We start from the raw sequence: 24,241 nt of genomic DNA, 5'->3' as shown, positions 1-24,241 counted from the left end.
TTAAAAAACATTACCTGAGAAACTCCCTTGGCTTCCTTGAAAGATTCCGAGCTGCTTCTAAAGGGGATTTCATGAATCCAGAGAACCCCATTTTACAGATGAGGTAACTGAGGCACAGAGATATTAAGTGACTTGTCCAAGGTCACACAGCAGGCAAGTGGCAGAGCCAGGATTAGACCTCCGGTCATCTGACTTCCAGGTCTATGCTCTTTCCACTAGACTGTCCTGCTTCTCTAGAGTTCATTGTAGAGTTTATTGTTATTATTCCGGCTACTTGCCCCACTACATGGGGTATGGGCTAGGTCTAATCTGTTTACTCCATTACCCACTATGCATTTAGCCCAGTGCTTTGCAAAGAAATATCTATACTCATCAATCAGTGGTATTTATGGAATGCTCATTATGTGCAGAGCTCTGTACTAAGCACTTGAGAGTGTTGGTTGTTGTACCCCACCCACAAGGAATTTACAGTCTAGGTGGGGAGGCAGACATTAAGATAAATTACCGATCTGCACATGAGTGGTGTGGGGCTGAGCATGGGGTGAATATCAAATGCTTAAAGGGTTCAAATGCAAGTACGAGGGTGACACAGAAGACAGAGGAAGTAGGAGAAAAGTGGCTTAGTAGGGGGAGACCCCTAGGAGAAGTTGTGATTTTAATAAAACTTTAAAGGAGGGGAGAGTGGAGGTAGGAGAGTACTGGTGTGATATACATGGAGGGGGAGAGAGTTCTAGGCCAGAGGGTGGACATGAGCAAGGGGTCATGGGTGGAATTGATGAGACTGAGGAATGAGAGTAGGTTGGCATTAGAGGAGTGGAATGTATGGAATGGGTTGAAGTAGGACATCAGTGAGGTAAGGGAGAAGGGCGAGAGCTGATTGCCAACTCTTTTGTATTGTGCTTTCCCAAGCCCTAGTAATAATAATAATAATGATGGTATTTGTTAAGTGCTTACTATATACCAAGCACTGTTCTAAGCACTGGGGTAGATACAAGGTAATCAGGTTATCCCACATGGGGCTCGTGAGGTAAGTGAGGCACAGAGAAACCCAAGGTCACACAGCAGACAAGTGGCGGAGCTGGGATTAGAATCCATGCCCTCTGACTTCTAAGCCCGTGCTCTTTCCACTTTCCACTAAGCCACACTGTTACTTTCCCAGGGCTAGTGCAGTGTTCAGCACACAGTAAGTGCAAAATAAAACACCACTGATTGATTGATTGAGCTGCAAGTGAAACATCACTTTCCTGTTTTCTGCCTTGTCCCTCTCATGCCAACCCAGGCATTTCATACTGCCCCTGTCATTCCCCTGCCTCTGCTCGGGTCCAGAGGCTCCTTGGGGCATTGGAGAGTAGGCACTGTTGGCCCTGAAGTTGGGGCAGAGAAGGAACCGAATGAGAAACGCAGAAAAACCCAGATCTGCAGGAAGAGTAGCAGCTCCTGTAAAGCCACCAGGATTACTTTTGAATTATTTTAAATCTACCACTTTCCAGCTCCAGGGGGTGACCCTCATCCTCACGTTGTGAGATTTGATGGACAACAATTCCAGGCTTGTCCTGTCCACATTTCTAAATGTTCTTAAAGTAGCAATCCTGTCCCCATACAGTCTTCATCTTTCCAGGCAAAAGCATCTCAGTCTCTTCTCAAAGCTCAGCCACTGACCTGGTCATTATGGTGGACCTCTTCAATCAAGCAATCCGTCAGTGGTATTTATTGAGTGCTTACTGTGGGCAGATCACTGTGTATAGCTCTTGGGAGAGTACAATACAACAGAATTGGTAGGCATGATTTCAACCTGCTATAATGCCCTTCTTAAATTATAGGGCCAAGAGCAGCAGGCCATATTCCAGGTATGGGAATAACATGGTTTGACACACTTTACCTTTACTTGCTTTCTGTCGTCCTTCTGAGTGCTGCCTGTGTTGACATCTCACCTTATCACTCTCTAGGTCACACGGGACCCTTCCTGCTCAGAGACAATTATCTTGCATCGAGAAAGAGGAGTCCAGCCCGTCAGGAGTCTGTACTCTTGGAATCCATGCAAGTGTAAGAGAAACCTACAAATTATGTCCCAGTGATTGTTTCATTTACAGCCTCCACTTATCAATCAATCGTTTTTATTGAGCACTTATTAGGTGCAGAGCACCGTACTAAGATCTTGGGAGAGCCCAACACAACAAAATTAGCAGTCACGTTCTCTGCCCACAACAAGCTTTCAGTCTGGTTGGGAAGACAGACATTAATATGAATAACTTGGTATCAAATGTGAAGACAAGATCCTGAACAATGAAGTTCTCGAACATCCTCAGTCTCCTAGTGTCAAAGCTATGCTTGCCACAACACAGCAACGCTGGGTGGAAAGTGTGAGGAGAATGAGGGACAGCAGGATACTCAAGCAAGTTACTTTCTTTCAGCAGAAACTTCGTAGGAAAAGAGACCTAATGCTACAAACCTTAACATGTCCATACAGCAAAGGGCAGCCTTCTTGTGTGCACCATATACTGTGAGCCCGTTGTTGGGCAGGGATTGTCTCTATCTGTTGCCAAATTGTACATTCCAAGCACTTAGTACAGTGCTCTGCACATAGTAAGTGCTCAATAAATACGATTGAATGAATGAATAAAGCTGGAACTGGTTCTCAGCCACACACACAATCACAAACCATCTTGGGAAGCAGCATGGCCTAATGGCAAGAGCAAGGGATTGGGAGTCAGACATCATGGGTTCTAATCCCAGCTCTGCCACTTGTCTGCCATGTGACCTGGGGCAAATCATTTCACTTCTCTGTGCCTCAGTTACCTCAAGTATAAAATGAGAATGAAGAGTGTGAACCTCATGAGGGACAGAGACTATAGTCCAACTTGATTATCTTGTACCTATCCCAGGGCTTAGAGCAGTGCTAGACACATAGTAAGTGCTTAACAATAATAATAATAATGGTATTTGTTAAGCACTTACTATGTGCCAAGCACTATTCTGAGCGCTAGAATAATGATGGTATTTGCTAAGCGTTTACTATGTGCCAAGCACTGTTCTAAGTGCTGGGGTAGATACAAGATAATCAGGTTGTCCCACGTGGGGCTCATAGTCTTAATCCCCATTTTCCAGATGAGGTAACTGAGGCACAGACAAGGTAAGTGATTTGCTCAAAGTCACACAGTAGACAAGTGACAGGGCCGGGATTAGAACCCACAACCTCTGTCTCCCAAGCCCGTGCTCTTCCCACAAAGCCATGCTATTAACAAATATCATTATTATTATTATTATTATCTATACCATCAGCACAGCTTCTTTGAATACAAAGGACAGTTCAACATACACACACTCACACACACATGTACACAAATTGTATTCTAAGGGGAAAACATATATATATATACACACACACACACACATATGTATGTAATGCAAAGTAGAGAGGAATTGTCATGTAGGAAGACAGTAGACTGTCGACCATCTATTTCTCCTCCACATTTTATCTCACCTCGGCTTCACGAACTCCATCATCTCCTGGTTCTCCTCTTACATTTCTGGCCGTTCATTCTCGGTCTCCTTCACGGGCTCCTCCTCTCCCTCCCATCCACTAACTGTAGGGGTTCTTCAGAGGTCAATTCTTGACCCTCTTCTGTTCTCCATCTATACTCACTCCCTTGGTGAAGTCATTTGCTCCCACGGCTTCAACTATCATCTCTACGCAGATGACACCCAAATCTACATCTTCTCCCCTATTCTCTCCTTCTACCTCCAGGCTCATATCTCCTCCTGCCTCCAGGACGTCTCCACTTGGATGTCTGCCAGCCACCTAAAGCTCAACATGTCCAAAAATGAGCTCCTTATCTTCCCTCCCAAGCCCTGTCCTCTCCCTGGCTTCCCCGTCACTTTGGACGTCACTACCATCCTTCCCATCCCACAGGTCCGCAACCTTGGTGTCGCCTTGAATCAGCTCTCTCATTCATCCCACACATCCAACCCATCACCAACACCTGCCGGTCTCACTTTCACAATATCGCCAAGATCCACCCTTTCCTCTCCATTGAAACTGCTATTGTGCTGGTACGAGCTCTCATAATATCCCAAATGGATTACTGTGTCAGCCTCCTCTCTGATCTCCCTTCCTCCTGTCTCCTCACACTCCAGTCTATTCTTCATTCCACTGCCCGGCTCATCTTCCTACAGAAACGCTCTGGGCATGTCACTCCCCTTCTCAAAAACCTCCAGTGATTGCCTATCAACCTCTGCACAAAACAAAAACTCCTCATTCTTGGCTTCAAAGCTCTCCATCACTTTGCCCCCTCCTACCTTACTTCCCTTCTCTCTTTCTACTGCCCACCCCATACACTCCACTCCTCTGCCACTCACCTCCTCACGATCCCCTGTTCATGCCTATCCCGCCATCGACCCCTGGCCCACGTCCTACCGCTGTCCTGGAATGCCCTCCAGCTTCACATCCACCAAACTCTCTTCCCCTCTTCAAAGCCCTACTGAGAGCTCACCTCCCCCAGGGGGCCTTCCCAGACTGAGCCCTCCTTTTCCCTCTGCTCTTCCTTCCCTTCCCCCATCCCACTCTCTGTTCTTCCCCCTTCCCTTCCCCTCAGCACTGTGCCCATTTGTACATATTATTTATTACCTTATTTATTTTGTTAATGAGGTGTGTATTTCTTTGATGCTATTTATCTTGATGATGTTGTTTTGTTTTGTTCTGTTTTGCTTTACTGTCTGTCTCCCCCATTTAGACTGTGAGACCATCACTGGGCAGGGATTGTCTCCATCTGATACCAAATTGTACATTCCAAGCGCTTAGTACAGTGCTTTTCACATAGTAAGCACTCAATAAATACTATTGAATGAAAGTAGACTGTAAGCTCCTTGTGGGAAAGGATTGCATCTACCAACTCTGTTAGATTGTACTTTACCAAGCACTTAGTAGTGCACTGTACTCAGTAAGCGTTCAATAAATACCAATGAATGATTGATTAGGAAAAGTGAGATAATCAAACCAATTCTCAGAAATAAAAACAAGAGGAGCCATGCCACAGATCCTTAGTTGGAAGCTGCAGAGAGTGCTTGTTTTCTCTACCCATAGCTTTTTCTCTACGCATTGCATCTCACCATGAACACTTTCCTGGGCACTGGCCATATTGCCCCAGGGTAAGTAGGTGCTTTTCAGCCTTTGACTTTATTACAAAAGTGGTATTGTCTTAATAATGGCTGCCAGTGTTTTCTGCAAGGACACTGTGAGTTCCCTCACTGTTTGTGAGTTCCCATATTGGAACTGAAGCCAGGCCTTAGCAATAGTAATCACTGCTGACATGATCATCACCTTTCAGACTGTTCATGATCTGTCCCCATCTCTTTTACCAGTGTGGGCAGTGAACATTGCAGTTGTCTTTCCCACTCTTTCCAAAAATAAAAATCTGCCCATTTGCTGCTCTAATGTCAGAAAGACAAAGGAAGAATTAATTGTATTCCAAAATTTTCCAGTGTGGAACCTAACTCACCTACGTTGCTAAGGTGTTTTCCTTGTAGTGTCTTTATTAAAATGAATAGCACTATTGCAATAATTGGGGAAATAATTGCTTCTGAAATGCTCATTCCATCTAAATCCGCAACGCTTATTTATGCAGATTGAATCCACTCTTAAGAGGTATGAGGTATAGCTGGTTCTTGTCTGTACTGAGGGTGGAGACAACTGGTTTGTCTGCCTAACTGGTTAAACTTCAATTTCACACAATTCTGAAAGGAGACAGAGGAAGAAGCACTTAGTGCACGATATACAGCTGGAAATCCACAGGTCTGGTTCAGGAGAGTGAGCAGGACTTCCAAAGCCACAAAGCTGGGTCCCACAGTGTAAGTAGAAACAAAGTTCTATTTACTTTTATTACTGGAGAGGGAACAGGGAATCTTAGTTTAATGTCAGCAAGAAGCCTTCAAAGTAAAAGCTGATATTTAGTTAAGATTTGTCTTCTTAAATCCTGCGGCTAGTCTTTCTTGACTATCGATCTGTTGAGAACTATTTTTCAGGTGCAGTGTTTTTTTAAACATCATCCTTAGTTACATTTAATTTATGAGCATATGTCATTCACCTGTGCACATAGCTTGAAGGGAGTTGTGAAAGTGAAATCTTTTGTACCTCGAGTTGTATTTTGAAGAGAAGAAATACTTAGGCCCCTCATTAGACGTCAATGAATTGTAATTACTGATGGAGTACTGTGTGCAGTCACCGTATTATTCACTTGGGAGAGTATAATATAACGGAGTTGGTACACATACCCTACCTACAATAAGCTTACAGTCTAGAGGGGGAGACAGACATTCATTTAAATAAATAAATTACAGATATGTACATATGAGTGGTGGGACTGAGAAAGGGGTGAATAAAGTGTACAAATCCAAGTGCCAGAGTGACGCAGAAGGGAGTGGGAGAAGAAAAAATGAGGGCTTAGGCATGGAAAGCCTCTTTGGAGGATACATTCCTTCAATAAAGTTTTGAAGGTGAGGAGAGTGATTGCCTGTCAATTATGAAGCAGTGAGTATTGTAGGCCTGTGGGAGAGGGGTCAGTGGCGAGATGGATGAGATTGAAGTATAGCGAGTATGTTGGCATTAGAAGAGCAAAGCAGAAGGAAATCAGGAAGATAAGATAGTTGAGTGATGGAGTACTTTCAAGTCAACGTTATGGAGTTTCTGTTTGATGTGGAGATAGATGGGCAACTCACCAGAGGTTCTTGAGGAGTGGGGAAGCATGACTGAATGCTTTTGTAGAAAAATGATCCTAGCAGCAGGGTGAAGTATGGACTGGAGCAGCGAGAGACAGGAGGCAGGGAGGTCAGCATGGAGGCTGATGCAGTAATCAAGGAGGGGTAGGATAAATGCTTGGATTAACATGGTAGCCATTTGGATGGAGAGGAAAGGGCAGATTTTAGCAGTGTTGTGAAGAATGAACTGAAAGTACTTAGTAAGAGATTGAATATGTGTGTTGAATGAGAGAGATGAGTCAAGGATAATGCCAAGATTAGGGACTTGTGTGACAGGGAGGATGGTGGTCCTGTCTACAGTGATGGGGAAGTCAGGGGGAGAACAAGGTTTGGGCGGAAAGATGAGATGTTCTGTTTCGGCCATGTTAAGTTTGAGGTGTCTGTGGGACATAGAAGTAGATATGATCTGAAGGCAGGAGGAAATGTGAAACTGCAGAAGAGGGAGGTCAGGGCTTAAGTTGTAAATTTAGGAATCATCCACACAGAGATGGTAGTTCAAGTCAGAGAGAGTAGTTGAAGCTTTTTTATGTGTTTCTTCACGCATTATGAAATGTATATAAGCTCATTTTCTTTTGATTCCTTAATAATGGTGACTTTCCAGAAAAATAATGAAGAGCTAAAAACTGCTTTCAGAGTAAGTTAGAATAAGAAGATCATGGCTTTGAGAACCATCAGCATTTTAATGATAACAGGGCAAACTTTAATTCCTTAACCCAAGTGCATTTAATACAAAGTGCCACAGTCTAATAGAGCTTGCCTCTTCCGTTCCTTGGATATGGATTAACCCTTCCTGCTGTGCCCCAACAGAAAATACTCTGAGGAAGTGTTGTGGGCTAGGGACATGTCAACCGATTCTGATATATTGTAGTCTAAGTGCTTAACACAGTGCTCTGCACATAGTAAGTGTTCAATGAATCCCATTGATGGCGGTAGCGATGTGGGGTTTGGATATACAATATCTACCTTGAATAGAATATTAAAGGGAGAGTGCAAAATAATTGGTGGACATGTTCTCTACCATCAGAGAGCTTTCAGTTTAGCCAGGGAGACCAAGAGATAGGAGGAAGTAATAGACTATATAGTAATAATAATAATAATAATAATAATAATAATGATAATGTTGGTATATGTTAAGTGCTTACTCTGTGCAGAGCACTGTTCTAAGCGCTGGGGTAGATACAGGGTAATCAGGTTGTCCCACGTGAGGGTCACAGTCAATCCCCATTTTACAGATGAGGTAACTGAGGCCCAGAGAAGTTAAGTGACTTGCCCACAGTCACACAGCTGACAAGTGGCAGAGCTGGGATTCGAACCCATGACCTCTGATTCCCAAGCCCGTGCTCTTTCCACTTAGCCACACTGCTTCTCTATGGATATGTTCATAAGTGCTATGAGAATTTGTTAGTACATATATGCTTAGGTGTTACAGAAGTGTTCAAGTAACAACTGAGCGACAATAAAACAGCATGGCCTAGTGGAAAGAGCATGAGTGTGGTCCCAGCTTTACCACTTGCTTGCTGTGTGACCTTGGGAAAGTCACCTAATTTCTCCATACCTCAGTTACCTCATCTGTAAAAATGGAGATTGAGACTGTGAGCCCAGTGTATGTGTGTATGTGCATATGTGTCCAAGCTGATTATCTTGTGTCTACCCCAGCACTTAGCACAGTGTCTGGCACATAGTAAGCACTTAACAAATGTCATTAAATAATAGTAATGGCAAGGGTTAGAAGTTAATTGGTAAAGGCCTTCAGGAGGAGGTGTGATTTCAGAAGGGAGAGGAGATGGAGGTAGGGAGAGGAGCTGGATGTGAAGGGCCAGGAAGTTCCAGGCAGGAAGGAGGATGTGAGTAAGAGGTTGGTGGTAGGGGAGATGAGAATGAAGCACAGTGAATGTTAGCTTGAAAAGAATGAAGTGTGTAAGCTCTGGTGTAGTGGGAGAATAGAGTGGACAAGTAGAAGGGAGGGAGATAATTGAGTATGGCTAGTTTCTGCTTGTTACAGGAAGAATGGGCAACCATTGGAAGTTTCTAAGGAATGGGGAGATATGGGCAAAATGGCATTGTAGAAAAATGATCCAGGCAACAGAGTAAGATATGGGCCTGAGAAAGAAGAGTCAGGAAGAAGGGAAATCAAGGAGGTGACTGTTGGCGGAGTCGAGCCAAGGTATGATTGCCAGGTTTCCATATTGTGTGAGCCACCTTGCTGAAGTGCCTTGGACGGGAAGCCAAAGAAGCCCTTCACTAATCCAGGTATTTAGAAGGAATAAAGGAGATGTGAAATCTAGCCCAAAACCAATAGGGAAGTCTGCCTGAACCTTTTGAAAAACCATAAAACTTTGATTACACTAATCTCCTAACAAATCATATTTTAATCAGAGATAAAATTAAAAAGGATCCAAGAAACTAAATTGAAAGAGAAATTTAAAAACATAAATTTTTAAACCAGAAAACCACAAAACATATCACCAGCCTTCATTCTCTAGCCTACCATTCCATCAGCATAATTAGATGATAGGGTCTTCTTTCCAGGAGGAACCTGTTTCCGAGAACGGAAGGAAGAAGCCTGCACACTTAACTCCTCTAACACCAACCTACTGCCTGTGCCTTACCCTAATCTCTCTCTCCCTGTGACACCCTGCTCATGACCTCCACCTGACCTTACTTAAAAATCACCTCCTCCAAGAGGCCTTCCCAGACTGAGCTCCTCTTCCCCCTCTACTCCCTCTGCCATCCCCCCTTTACCTCTCCACAGCTAAAGCCTCATTTTCCCCTTTTCCCTCTGCTCCTCCACCTCTCCCTTCCCATCCCCACAGCACTGTACTCGTCCGCTCAACTGTATATATTTTCGTTACCCTATTTATTTTGTTAATGAATTGTACATCGCCTTGATTCTATTTAGTTGCCATTGTTTTTACGAGATGTTCTTCCCCTTGACGCTGTTTAGTGCCATTGTTCTTGTCTGTCCGTCTCCCCCGATTAGACTGTAAGCCCGTCAAACGGCAGGGACTGTCTCTATCTGTTGCCGACTTGTTCATCCCAAGCGCTTAGTACAGTGCTCTGCACATAGTAAGCGCTCAATAAATACTATTGAATGAATGAATGAATAGAACTCTCTCCCCATTCACATTCAACAGACCACCACCCTCCCCATCTTCCAACCCCTCCTAAAATCATATCTCCTCCAGGAAGCCTACCCTGACTAAGGTCTCATCACCCAGCTTTTTGTTCCCTCCCTCCTGCATCATCTCAGCCCTTGAGTATATATCCCCTTAGCACTTAGGTACTCACCCCAATCCCACTCACAGAATTTGTGTACATATCCTTATGCTTTTTTGCTTCTGTTACCTGTAATTGATTTTAATATCTGTGTCCTCTACTAGATTATAAGCTCTATAATGGCAGGGATCATTTCTACTTACTCTATTATACTGAACCACTTGCTTAGTACAGCACCGAGCACACAGTGAGTGATTGATTTTTGCTTTCCATTTCCTGTAATTTATTTTAGTGTCTGTCTCCCCTGCTAGATGGAGGGCAGGGTTCAGTTCTACCAAATCTGTTGTACTGTACTCTCCCAAGCACAATGGAGAGTACAATGTTGTATTGTACTCTCCCAAGAGAGTACAGTTCTCTGCACACAGTAAGTGAAATACCACAGATCCCCCAACTATCATCATCATCAGTCATCATCAATAATATTCACTCAGTGCTTTCTGTGTGTAGAGCACTGTACTGAATCTTGGGAGAGTACAGTACAACAGATATGATAGACATGTTCCCTACCCACAGTGAGCTTACAGTCTAGAGAGGAGTTTGTGGCCTAGAGGGAGCTTACTGTCTAGAGCTACTCAGAATGGCTCAGAATTCAGACTGTAATAACATTTTTGTGTAATTTTCTGACCCATAGAAATAATTTACAGTGAAAATGATGCAACATCAAGGAGTTGTGAAATTTCACTTGATTGTTCCCTTTTATGAGAAAACAAACAGATGAAGACATAGACATAAGTGAAAGTGGGAGATTGAATAAATGTGATGTGATTTATTATTATAAAGTATTACGCTGGTGGGGAGGGGTTGGAAGTGGTCTTTCTGACTTTATTCGAAAAAAAGAGAAAAAACACAAATAAAAATCGCCTCAAAGAACAACAAAAATTAGTTATTTAATTTTAATGGTATTTATTAAGTAATTACTATGTGCAAGACACTGTACTAAACACTGGGGTAGATACAAGGTAATCAGGTTGGCACAGTTCCTTCCCCACAAAGGGCTTACAGTCTTAATCTCTGTTTTACAGACGAAGTAACTGAAACCAAGAGAAGTTATGTGACTTCTCACTCAGCTGACTAGTGACAGAGCCAGGATTATTTTTCTTGTATTTGACTCTCTCTCTCTCTCTCTCTCAAATCTGTTTTATCTTTCTTATCTCTTTCCTTATTCTGGCCTCTTCTCTCTAGTTTCGTTGACTCTGCCCATATGGAGTCCCTTCCTCTAACTCTGATTCCGAAAGGCATTAATATAGTCCTAGTCTCCAATTTCATTACCATGTGCTATTCAGTTTATCCAACAGAGTACCACTCTCCCGGCTTCAAAGTCCTTCTGAAGTCATCTCTCCTCCATGAGGCCTTCCTTGGCTAATGCCTCCTTTCCCTTCCCCTTTCACCCTCTCTTCTGTCACTTATGCATTTGGATCTGTACCCACTTAACACTTTGACACTTATCCCATCCCTATCTGTAATTTATTTTAATGTCTATCTCCTCCACTAGATTATAAACTCCTTGAGGGGAGGGATCATGTCTACCATCTCTATTGCATTGTACTTTCCCAATATACAATGCTCTACATTGAATACCTAATAGATACTAGTGATTGTTTGAAGAAGCAGGGTTTAGGGAAAAGAGCACAGATCTGGGATTCAGAGGATATAACTTCTAATCCCAGCTCTGCCACTTGTCTGCTGTGTAACCTTGGGAAAATAACTTAACTTCTCAGTTTCCCCATCTGTATAATTGGGATTCAATACCTGCTGTCGTTTCTCTTTAAATTGTGACCCCTTCTGGGGATCAGGACAATTATTACTGATTCAATAACAGTGTCTAAAACCCAACTCCCTGTCTTCCCTCCTAAAGCCACTCACTCTCATAAAGTTCCTATTTCTGTCAATAACATTACCCTTCTCCCCATCACAAAGATCTCCCATCTTAGGGTTATCTTTGATGCCTCACTCTCTTTTAACATTCCATTTTAATATGGAAGGAAAATTTGAAGAGATGAGAGAAGATAGAGTAGGTATCTGATTTCTGTTACTTATAGTGCTTTTTCATCCATTTTTTTCTTCCAGTTGCCCCTCTTCATTTCATTATCAAGTGAAACTAGGTCTCATCTGTCATTATGGGCAATGAAAACAGCACCACCCAAAACCAGGTAAGTGCCATCAAATGGTTTTCCTTTCTTTACCCTTTTCTGCTAATCAGGTGAGCTTTCATTTTCTATGATCCACTTATTTCTACAGTTCAAATAGGAAGTGCTACTGTAAGCTGCTTTTGTCCAGAAATATATTTTGCATACTTCATTTCAGTTACAGGTAATTCATTATTTTCTGGAGCATGGCAACTGTTTTTCTTCTTTCAGTCTGAAAATGTAAAATAATATGATAAACAAAGAGGCTTCATATATCCGACATTAAACTGCATCTATTTGTAGTGGAGAGACTTTTCCTGACTAAAAGTTAGAGTCTTTGGAGGTACTTAATTAAATGGAAATATGCTCATCAAGGTGGTATTGTTCTCATGAACAATAGTGCTTTGTAGTGTCATTATCCCAGGAAATGCTTCAAATTGAAGCTGAATTAGACCATACCCTTGGGATGCCTCATTTTCACTTACAAGCTATGGTTTCCAGTTTTAATTCTATGATATTCATTCAGTCGTATTTATTTAGCCCTTGCTGTATGCAGAGCACTGTACTAAGCACTTGGAAAGTGCAATTCAGCAACAAATAGGGACAATTCCTGCCCACAATGGACTCACAGTCTAGAAAAGGGGAGACAGACATCAAACCAAGTAAAGAGGCATCAATAGTATCAATATAAATAAATAGAATTGTAGATATATAGACATCATTAATATAAATGAATATAATTATAAATATATACAAATAAGTGCTGTGTATATTGATATATACACATCATTAATATAAATGAATAGAATTATAAATATGTATTATATATATACACAAGTGCTGTGGGGCCGAGAGGGGATTAAAGCAAAGGGAGAGAGTCAGGGAGATGGAGAGGGGGAGCAGAGGAAAAGGGGGGCCTAGTCTGGGAAGGCCTCCTGGAGGAGGTGAGCCTTCAGTAGGGCTTTGAAGGGGAGAAGTGTGATTGGCGGATTTGAGGCCAGAGGGAGGACAAGTGTTCTGGTTTCCTGATCAAAGGAGAGATTTTCATTTGACTGGTTCATAGAGGAAGTTTAATGCAGATTTTAAGAAAGGAATATACTATTGAGTTTCTCCAATGAAAAAGATGCTTCGAGGACACCTGCTTCTCCTTTATATTAGGATAAATCACTTGTAATAAGAAGTGCAATTTTTTAAAAGGGTCTGATTCTTTCTGAATTTAGATCAGATAAAAATCACCCTGGCTCTAACTGCAGGCTATATATAGGAGCAGGTGGATGGGTCCTTTTGGAGAGAGGAAGTTTAGAAGTCAGTAGATAACTTCATGGTACAGGACTACCGAAGTATTTCACATTAATTGGACCAGAGCATGGACTGAAAAAGCTGACAATCCTCACAGTCCCTAGTTATTCTCAGCTCACACTCACCGAATGCTCAATATTTTCCATCTGGAATGGTCTTTACTTTGGTAGAGAGGATTGTGACATCTTTGGATGCCTAGAGGGAAGTTGGCAGATGGTTGTGGAAAAAAAAAAGTAGAGAGGAAAAGATATGAGAAAGAGAAACCAGAATTCAACTGGAGTAGGGAGGAGATGATTGTCAGGAGTGATTAATAGCCCTCAGACTGTAACAATCTGTCGCTGCATGAGGTCACTGAGAGAAACGATGATTCAGTAGACGTTTTCCAGTGAAGCAGAGCCACTGCCTGCCCTGACTGGTTTTGGTGAAGGCAGGGGAAGGTGTTAGAGAATCTTTTACAGGCCTGTGAGTCTCAGGATGAACTCCCGCTCCTAGTTAGAACTAAACTGTCTTTGGGTAAACAAGCCTTTTTTATTCCATTTGTTGCCTGATGAGGATAACGCTTGGTCAGTTCATATATTGCACACGTTAATCATTAAACTGCATTTGCTTCTAGTCAGAAGGTGCTGGTCCACCTAACATCATCCTGTTGCCTCCAAATCCGGAAACCCCACAGGTACTGGAGAGTGCAAATGATTTGCATGGTTTTGTGTTGCAGGCTTTTGAGCGACTCTGTGGACTGTCTTAGGTGTTTTGTTGGGTAGGGGAATTTGGAGCTTTTTCTAATTCAGAGTGCAGATGGGGAAATGGCTTTTCCTCCAGCAAGTCCTAAAACTGAATCATTCATTCATTTATTCAATAGTATTTATTGAGCGCTTACTATGTGCGGAGCACTCTACTAAGCGCTTGGAATGTACAAGTCGGTAACAGAGACAGTCCCTGCCCTTTGACGGGCTTACGGTCTAATCGGAGAACAAGAACAATAGCAATAAACAATAGCAAATAAATAGAATCAAGTTGATGTACATCTCATTAACAAAATAAATAGGGTAATGAAAATATATACAGTTGAGCCGACGAGTACATAATCAGAATCTGCCCTCTCCTAAATAGAAGGTTACAGTTTCGATAGTGTTATCTGTGCATCCACAAGAAGGTGCTTTATTAATATGAAGCTAGATCCCAGAGGTGATAATATGGTCCCTAGGCCCAAGCATTCACTCTAAGTTTATGCAAATTCCTAATATTTTCTTCCCACTGATTCTTTTCCGAAGAAGTATTGCCACAGTTCCAAACCTTGGTTATGTCTAGATCAAAGATTGTAAGTTCCTTGAGGGCAGGGTTCATATCTATTACTCTATTGTACTCTCCCAAGTGCTTAATACAGTCCTCTGCACACAGTAAACATTCCATAAATACCACTGATTGATTGATCAGCAGCAGCAGGATAAACAATCAAATGCACAAACACTGAATTCCAAATTAGATATCAATTCTATTTTGCAGCATCTAAGCAACTGGAAAAGTACTACTACTACTACTAATAATAATGATAATAATTATGGTATTTGTTAAGCTCTTACTATGTGCAGAGCACTGTTCTAAGTGCTGGGGTAGATACAGGGTAATCAGATTGTCCCACGTGGGGCTCACATTTTTTTAAACCCCATTTTTACAGATGAGGTAACTGAGGCACAGAGAAGTTAAGTAACTTGCCCAAGGTCACACAGCAGACAAGTGACAGATCCGGCATTAGAACCCATGACCCCTGACTCCCAAGTCCGTGCTCTTTCCACTAAGCCACGCTGCTTCTCTACGCATAATGCGAAAAAACGGGAATTATTCCAAGGATTGGCTGACAAGTTTGCATCAGCTTTGTAAATTCAAAAAACCGAAAACAGAATTGTTTCAGTATTTTGACCATGGACTCCACTATGCACTTCATGGGGCACGGCAGAGGGCAAGGTAGAGGGATTTTGAAGAGGGAAGGACACACTAAATCCAAGTCATTAACCGCATACACATAATCACTATCCAGAGTTAGCTTATACACAAGCTCCGAATTGCGGCATTTCAGCTTCTGTCCACACTATGTAGGTGACATGCTCTGCTCTCATGACCTTTCATTAGTACTGTTCTCCCTGCATGTAATTGCACCTAGAAAGGCGGGCAGTGTGTCCCAACTTCTGTGCTGCACAACTACCATGGGCAAACTATGGCCGGGTTTCCGATTCGGTGGCTCCCTGGTGATCCTGTTGCTCTTTGTGGCTCTTGCCCCTTCCCCCTCCCAACCAGTTGAAAGCAGCCAAGTCTGTCTCTGATAACTAGGAAGAGGCCAAGGGGCCAGAAGGGGAATGCTACGGTGGTGTCACGAAGTCGTGGCTTCAGGATGTGATGTGCTCTCCATGCTGGAAAGTGACCCTGCCCTGGGGCTGGGGATGCAGGACTGCCAATGTGGAAACCAGGCCAGTAGAGGGGCTGAGTTCTAGGATTTTAATATTGGTATGATCCTGTTTTGACATTTATCATGGCTCAGGGGTGATGCTCATGCATAGTTTTCAAAAATCCATAAAGGCATGGAAGGAAGCCTTGCAGCAGCAAAAAAAAGGTCTGGAGAAGATGGTCACATTTATGCTATGCTTCTCTGTCATTCTCTCCTCAGATGGGTTGGGTTTCTTGATTTGGTTTCCTATTTTTTTGGTTAGGGAATTGGTGGATGGGAAGCTCATGGGTACTGGCTGTCAGATGAATATCTGAATATGTATTTAGGAATTCCTGGTTGAATGTAGGGTTTCCGTAAGCATATGATGTTGACTATCAGCCAAATTGTTAGGCTGAATGCTGAATAGTCCTCCATAGCCTCGGTATTCAAATATTTCCAGGTGATATATTGAAATCCCTAGATCTCAAAGATTTAAGCCCTGTGGTCTTTTGAATGGGACCAGTTTAATGGTGAACTAACCTTTGGACCCCTAAAGTGTTCTTTGTTTAGATTGAAGTTGTATACACCCATTCAAATGCTGCCAAATTAAAATAAAGAATTAACCTCAAGAACTCAGACTCCTGGGTTTTCAAGCCAGTTAAACCATACCTTCCTTCCTGCAACCTTGAAAACACTTGAAGAAGTTATGTTCAGAGAAGCAGAGTGGCCTAGTTCAAATTCCAGCTCCCCTACTTGCCTGCCATGTGACGTTGGGCAAGTTACTCAACTTCTCTGTGTCAGTTTCCTCATCTGTAAAATGGTGGTTCACTGCCCGTTGTCCCTCCTACTTAGATTGACAGGGGGACAAGAGGACTGTGTCTGATCTGATTAACTTGTATCTACCCCAGCACTTAGAACAGTCCTTGACACATAGTAAGCTCTTAAAAAATATCTCTACTACTAATAATAATAAGAATAACAACAACAATTCATTGCTGCAGAGGAATTACTCAGAAGACTTATTTTCAAGCAGTTTGAGTAGCTGACAATGGAGTTCAGTGTGGAAAACATCCTCTGTTTCTCAGTCCTAATCTCATCATTGTCTGATAAGAGCATGTAGGAACTAGGGCCTTGTATGGGGGCCAGCTAATTAATGTACCCTAAGGTCAACCAGAGTCACTTGGAGTTCAGCAGCATCTTGGTCACCCTAATCAAGGCAGATATATTCAAATATCGGATTGGGTCAGATTGAGCCAGGCTGAGCCCTGGGTTTCTCACCTGGTCAGACCCTGAGGGCCAGAATTGTTAGGGATGCTTCCTAAACAACTTTCTTCACTTGAGGCTTATTGTGTAAGACAGTGTCCAACCTGATTAACTTGTATCTAACCCAGCATTAGAACAGTGCTTGACACATGGTAAGTGCTTAGTAATAATAATAATAATAAGACTGTAAGCTTGTTGTGGTCAAGGTACACACCTATCAAATCTGTTGTATTGGACTCTCCCAAGCACTTAGTACAGTGCTCTGCCCACAGTAAGTGGTCAATAAATACCATTGATTGATTTATTGATTAGATGAAATTCAAAGGAAGTTAATATGCTGCTCTCATGAACAAACTTGGTTAGGAGTGGGGACAGGGGAAGAGAAATTCCAAACATATGTATATATCTAGCATACATAAGTACATACTAAGCAAACTAATCACAATGACTAGTATTGGACATTTTTTCCAAGTTTCCTTCTCGACTTTCCAAGTCCTCTCCCTCAGGGCTGAGCCACAGTTTCATTTCTCCTAAAAACAGCTTCTTTTAGGTTTAGGGAGACATCTGCTTAGATGTCCTGCCAGCACCTCAAATTAAACATGTCCAAAACTGAACTCCTATCTTCCCATCCAAACTCTGTCCTTCCCATCACTTGGGACAACACCACTATCCTCCCTACCTCACAAGTCTGTAACCTTGGCGTTGTCCTTGACTCATCTCTCTCATTCCACTCACATATTCAATCCATCACTAAATCCTGTTGGTCCCCACCTTCACAACATTTCAACCTGTCATCAAACCCTGTCAGTTCTTCCTTCACAACATTGCTAAAATCCACCCTTTCTTCTGCATCCAAACTGCTATCATGCTGATCTAAGCATTTATCTTATCCTGCCTTGACTAAAACATCTGTCTCTTTGCTGATCTACCAGTCTTCTATCTCATCCCAATTCAATTCTTACTTTACTCTGTTTCACAAATCCTTTATCAACAAAAACATTCAGTTCATGTCCCCTCACTCCTCAGAACCTCCAATGAATGCCCATCCAGCTCTTCATCAGACAGAAACTCCTCACCCTTGGGGCAATCAGTTTGCCCCACCAACCTCACTCACTAATCTCCTACTACAGACCAGGCCACACATTCCACTCCTCTAGTGCCAATTAACTCACTCTGCCCCAATCTCACCACCAACCCCTTTCGCACATCATCCCCCGCCTTGAACTCCCTCCCCCTCAATATATGGCAGATCACCACCCTCTCTCCACCTTTAAAGCATTACTAAGGTCACATCTCCTCCAAGAAGTCTTCCCTGATTAAGCCCAGGTTTCCCCATCTCGTTCTCCCTTCTGCATCATCTGTGCACCTCTATCTGTGACCTTTGGACACTTGATATTCTCTGCACCCTCAACTGCACAGCACTTACATATATATCTTTAAATTATATATTATACAGAATTTATTTATTCATAATAATGTCTATCTCCCCCTTTAGACTTAAGCCTGTTATGGGCAGGGAACGTGTTTGCTAATTCTGTTGCATTGTACAGAACTTAGTACAGGGCTCTGCACATAGTAAGCACTTAATAAATATGACTGATTGATCCCTAGCAAGGTTGATACCTCTACATCTGAGTTCTCTAGTCAATCAGTCAATCAGTGATATTTATTGAGCATTTACTACATGCAGAGCAGTGTCCTAAGCGTTTGGGAAAGTACAGTACAATAGAATTGGTAGACATTATCCCTGCCCTCAAGGAGTCCACAGTTTAATGGGGAAGGCAGACATAATGAATTACAGATAGAGGAAGCATCAAAGTGTAAGGATATGTACATAAGTGCTTTGGGGCTGAGGAGAGGTGAATATCAAAGTGCTTAAGGAGAACAGGCACAAGTACTTGGGTGATACAGAAGGAAGGGTGAATAGGGTGGAGAGAAGAGAGGTTAATCAGGGAAGGCTTCTTGGAGGAGGTATGATTTTAGTAGGGCTTCGAAGATGGGGATTGTGGTGATCTGTCAGATATAAATGGGAAGGGAGTTCCAAGTCATAAGGAGTAAGTGAGCAAGCAGTGGATGGGGAGACAAAATTGAGGCACAGTGAGTAGGTTGTTGTTAGATGGATTAGCATGGCCTAATGGATAGAGCAAGGGCCTAGGAGTCAGAGGAGTTGGGTTCTAATCTTGGCTCCACTACTTGTCTGCTTTGTGATCTTAGGTAAGTCATATCACTTCTCTGTGCCTCAGTTTCCTCATCTACAAAATGGGGATTAAGACTGTGAGCCTATGTGGGGGTTGGACACAGTCCATGTCTCTCATAGGGCTCACAGACTTAATCCCAATTAATTTGTATCTACTCCAACGCTTGGTAGAATGAAGAGAAGAGTGTATAGTGAAGTATTTAGCAAATATGGTTCTCCTGCAAAGTTCATCAAGATTTTGAGACTATGGTGGCTAGGCTGACCGGACCGCAGCTGAGCATGCCCTATCTGATCCACTCTTCTGTGGATATGGAATGGGAAAGGTCCTATTGGATTAATTCTATGCAGCCATGCTGGAAGAGGCAACAAGAAATCTAGATGTAGACATTGGAATATGCTTCCTCACCTCTAGAAAATGCAGCCAACTCAACAATCTTTGAACACCATCCAAAAAAATCTAGAAACAGTCATTCAAGAATGGACGAATGCACCCTAGAGGCACACCCTGAAAAAGAGGAGCCAATGTTTGTCAACCACTTCATGGAATCAGCCAGTTGTTATGGGCTGAATAGAAGTCTAAAGAAAACTGAGATCATGTACCAGCCCACACAAGGGAAGTCACACACATATTTACAATGCAGGACTAAATGCTTTCAAAGAATTCTGCTCTCTGGGAAGAGTGCTGTCCATAGTATAATGATAGAGAAGTAGGAAAACCAAATCAAAAAGGCTGGCACATCTTTCGAAAGACTTAATGGATAGAGGGGGCAACTCGGTTTCAGGGTGCAGAGCAAACTAAAGATCTACAAAGCTATGGGGATGCCCGACCTTCTCCATGGCTATGAGATCTAGACCGCACACAAATGCCACAGTTGAGTCCTGGAGCAGTTTCACCAACATCATTTGTGGTCTGCATTAAAAGTCAAATGGGAAGACAGGATTACAACTGATGAAGTTCTAGTCCGAAGTCAGTCTCCTAGCTTTGAAGCTATGCTCACCTCTGGCAGTTGCTCTGGGTGGAACACTTAAAATAGATGAATGACAACAGGACACAGTCCTCTAGACTGTAAGCTCCTTGTGGGCAAGGAAATTTCTACCAACTCTTGTATTGTACTCTCCCAAGCACTTAATACAATGCTTGATAAATACCACTGATTGATTGATACAAAGGAACTGCTGAATGATGAGTTGAAAATAGAAAATCGAAAGCCAGAAGGGTAGAGGAAAACTGCAAAGGATGCCAGACAATGCAGCCCTAGAGAACGCTGCATCCCAGCTGAAAACTAGGTTACTAATGCCATAGACAGACCAGCATCTAACACTGCTGTCAAGGAAGACATGGCTTTTGTTTGAGCAGAAACTTGTAAGGACCGAGGATCAAGAAGGCCAAAGAGAAAATAGTGCCAAGTTCTACAAGCATCAACCATGACAGGACTACAGCTGCTTGGTATTCATAATATGGCAACATTATGCAACCGTTGATAAATTTAACTATCAGTGGCCTCTTCTGTAAGTACAAAGGGCAACTAAATGTATTACAAAGCCATGTCACCGCAAGCCTCCATTTTCCCTCTTCCCTCTCTGGGATGTTGTGGGGCTAAGGTGAGCTAAACGACGTGAAAATATTTTGAGAAAACAAGGACACTTTAAAAATTCAGGATCATATTTTTTTCTCCTGGCCTCTATGCTTTCTGTTTCTTCCATTCTGCTTACATTCAGCTAAATTGGTTATTTTCCTTAAATACTGATTGTTACCAGGGAGGACATCGCACCAGAATCATGGCCCATAATGGATCTTTTTAAAAAAGTGTTCCACTGGCCCCACCTGCCAGGGAGCCCCATTCCAGACTCGCACCTTTTCAGCCATGACTTGAGCCTTTCGTATCCTGAGAAACACCCAAACTTCCAAATGCCTCCCAAACTCCTTGCCTTAGTTTCCAATTCATCACATAATCCGGTGTGATGAATAGGTTCTCTTTCTTTGGATGATGGTATTCGAGAGACCCTTTTCACAGCAAATCCTCTTTAGCTGAGATAACAGTATTAGTTCCTCCTTCTTTAGACAATGGTAGAGAGGAGCCCTTGTGTTGAGAGTTCCTTGTTTGGATGATGGTATGTGGGAAGCCTCGAGAGGAAGCTTCTCTTGTTGGTGATGAGAAGAGTTAGTTTCCAGGGGTCCTGCTTCCAGGAATGAGCAAATCCTCACCTGACCAAAGTGTCCGTCCTGAGCTAATGCAGGCTCACTGGCCTTCCTTGCTGTTCTTATATAATTTTGCAGCTGATATACTGTGTGCTCCCTGGACCACTGGACCACTGTCAGAATCAGAGGACACAGATTCTAATCCCAGTTCCACCACGTGCCTGCTGTGTGACCTTGGGCAAGCCACTTAACTTCTCTCTGCCACAGTTACCTCATCTGTAAAATGTGAATGAAGACTGTGAGCCCATGAGGTACATGGACTGTGTCCAACCTGATTAGCTTGCATCTACTCCAAACTTACCACAGTGCCTGGCACTTAGTAAGGGCTTAAGAAATACCATAAAATAAATTCATTCAGAGTACTGCTTTACCAACACTGACTCCCAATCTCATCTTACATCAACCTCCAGACTTTTATAGTAGGCTGACCTCCTTTTCTGTTATTCTTTTCTATTTCATATCCTTAGCTCTACCTCTGCTTAACCACCCCATTTCCACAGTCAACTCTGGACTTCATGCCATCACTCCCAGGAGTACATCTCCTCTTCTTCTCTGCCAAAGCCTTGCCTTCCTTTGGTCAAACGATAAATTAATCAGGGTTATTTATTGAGCACTTACTGTGTAGTGCCCTAAGTGCTTGGGAGAGTACAGTACAACAGAGTTGGCAGAAACAGTATCTGCCACATTGAACTTACAGTTTAGAGGGGGATATGAACATTTAAATAAATTGCAGATGGGAGAAACGGGAGAGTATAAGGATATGTACATAATTCTGTAGGGCTGGCTGTGGCTTGAACATCAAGTGCCTAAGGAGTAATAAAACCTTACTCCCAGCCTGATGCTTTTCCTGCTTAACCCTCTACTGTCTTGGCTACTCCACATTCTGCAGCTCCCTGAACACTTGTCCAAAACTTACATACGGAATACTTCTGTTTTGTTTGTGTCTGGTTTCTTCTGGTCTCCCTATATCAGACTAAACCATTTCGAAGGCAGGGCCCTTGTCCTGTGTAAAGCATTTTTCCTACATTTCCACGAAGCATCCAATAGAATGAACTCCACTCCTTGGCTTTCTGGCCTTGGCCTTGGTGTGGCCTGGGGGTTGGGAGAGGAGAGGGGAAAGAGTAGAGGGGGATAGCCTGGAAATGCTATACCTGCCCAATGAAGATAGGGATAAGAAGTTTAGTCTTCCAGGCCCCCACCCCATTCCCACAGCTTTGATTCACCATCCTGAGAACTGGGCCTGGAAAGATGCCAGTCAGAGGTAATGGTGAGTCAAGGTGGCCTACTCTTTTAGAAATAAGGAGGTTAATTTTCCACCACTATTTCTCCTTTTAATAAATGTGCTTAATTTTGTTACATTAATGTATATTAGTACATGATACATTATATACACTAGACTGTAAACTGTAAGTTTTATATACACTAGACTGTAAACTGTAAGTTTTACACTGTAAGCTTATTGAGGGCAGAGAATGTGTCTACCAACTCGGGTGAGTTGTACTCTTCTAAACACTTAGTACAAAGCTCAGCACACAGGAAGTGCTCAAAAAGTACCATTGATTGACTTAGACTGTTAACTCCTTGTGGGCAGAGAACATTTCTAACAACTTTGTTATACTGTACACTCCCAAGCACTTAGTACAGTGCTCTGCCTATGATAAATGTTCAATAAATACCATTGATCAATTGATTTATATAGTGTCCTGCCATTTCAATCCTCTGGCTTTAAGGAATGGGCTTACTTGAGTTATGAAAAAAAAGCATCTAATTTAGGACATTCTAGGGCTTGGTATGAAAAAGTTTTTTTCTGAAGCAGTTTGGGATGGGATGGAGAAGCAGTGCTTGAGCTTTATGGAGTTACATCACCGGCTGCCTTCCTGAGTTCATGCTTCATGCATCTCACTTGATAACTGCTTGCTAAGTCACACATGTGTGAGGCATTTGTCTCCCCTTTCCAGAAATGATGTGTGGCCTGCTGTTTCTAACAGCTAACATATGGTCTCCCTCCATATATGGTCAGCTTGGCAGTTGTTTCTGAAATCTGATTCCTAATGGCATGGGGATGACCTTTGGTCTACTTCTCAGTGTTCACCTGCAATCAGATTCCTGGCTGGAAGTTCCTTAAAAAGGAGGTGGCTGGCTTGGAGAGAATGAACTAATCATTTGAACAGACTGGACCATTCCCCTTAATATTAAAAATCAGATTTCTAAGTTTCAGTTCACAAATTGCTGGGGAGGATGTAGAGAAAATGAAAGGTAAGATTGTTGGGGTTTGGGGATGAGACTTGCTTTCTCACTCAACTTTTTCTGTTTTAAATAGAGTTATTAGGATTGGAAACTTGGCCCAACTTCGAGGATTGCTTTTGACTGGAGTCAGAGCTGTGCAGTGTTTCAAATACTTAAACTGCTTGGGTGTCTGATCAGGCAAGGCAGCTGAAAAGACAGAGCTTACAAAAAAAGTTTCAAAATAAGTCGGTCATTTCTGTGGGACCTTTAAAGATGGTGATCTGCTTTTCTGAGGTACAGATGATAGCTTTTGTACTTCAGTCATGCCTAATGGGAGTGGTGTGTTTTGAAACATCAGACTTTATGGCATCTGGTAATCTGAACTGGGGCGGGGGAGTGGATTAGTACATAGTGAAATTTGTTGCAAGACAGAACTGCTATTGTATGAAAGTTTTCCTCCGAGTTGTAGAATTGCCTAAAGGTTC

General features: G+C 42.6%; 1 protein-coding gene across 7 annotated transcripts in view; it reads left to right on the top strand.

Annotated features, from left to right (window-relative positions):
* The window catches only part of LOC100084468 (transforming acidic coiled-coil-containing protein 2), a 298,341-nt gene that overhangs the window by 20,898 nt on the left and 253,202 nt on the right, over window positions 1-24,241 (top strand). For all 7 annotated transcript variants that reach the window (XM_029080506.2, XM_029080510.2, XM_029080508.2 and 4 more), the window contains exons 2-4: window positions 1,947-2,043; window positions 12,094-12,176; window positions 14,065-14,124. In XM_029080506.2, the coding sequence (XP_028936339.1) occupies window positions 12,144-12,176; window positions 14,065-14,124 (93 nt within the window). In that variant the 5' untranslated portion in view covers window positions 1,947-2,043; window positions 12,094-12,143. The remainder of the gene's footprint in view (window positions 1-1,946; window positions 2,044-12,093; window positions 12,177-14,064; window positions 14,125-24,241) is intronic.

Source organism: Ornithorhynchus anatinus, chromosome 16 (assembly GCF_004115215.2).
Source record: "Ornithorhynchus anatinus isolate Pmale09 chromosome 16, mOrnAna1.pri.v4, whole genome shotgun sequence".
Lineage (NCBI taxonomy): Eukaryota > Metazoa > Chordata > Mammalia > Monotremata > Ornithorhynchidae > Ornithorhynchus > Ornithorhynchus anatinus.
This window is presented reverse-complemented; position numbering and strand designations above follow the sequence as displayed.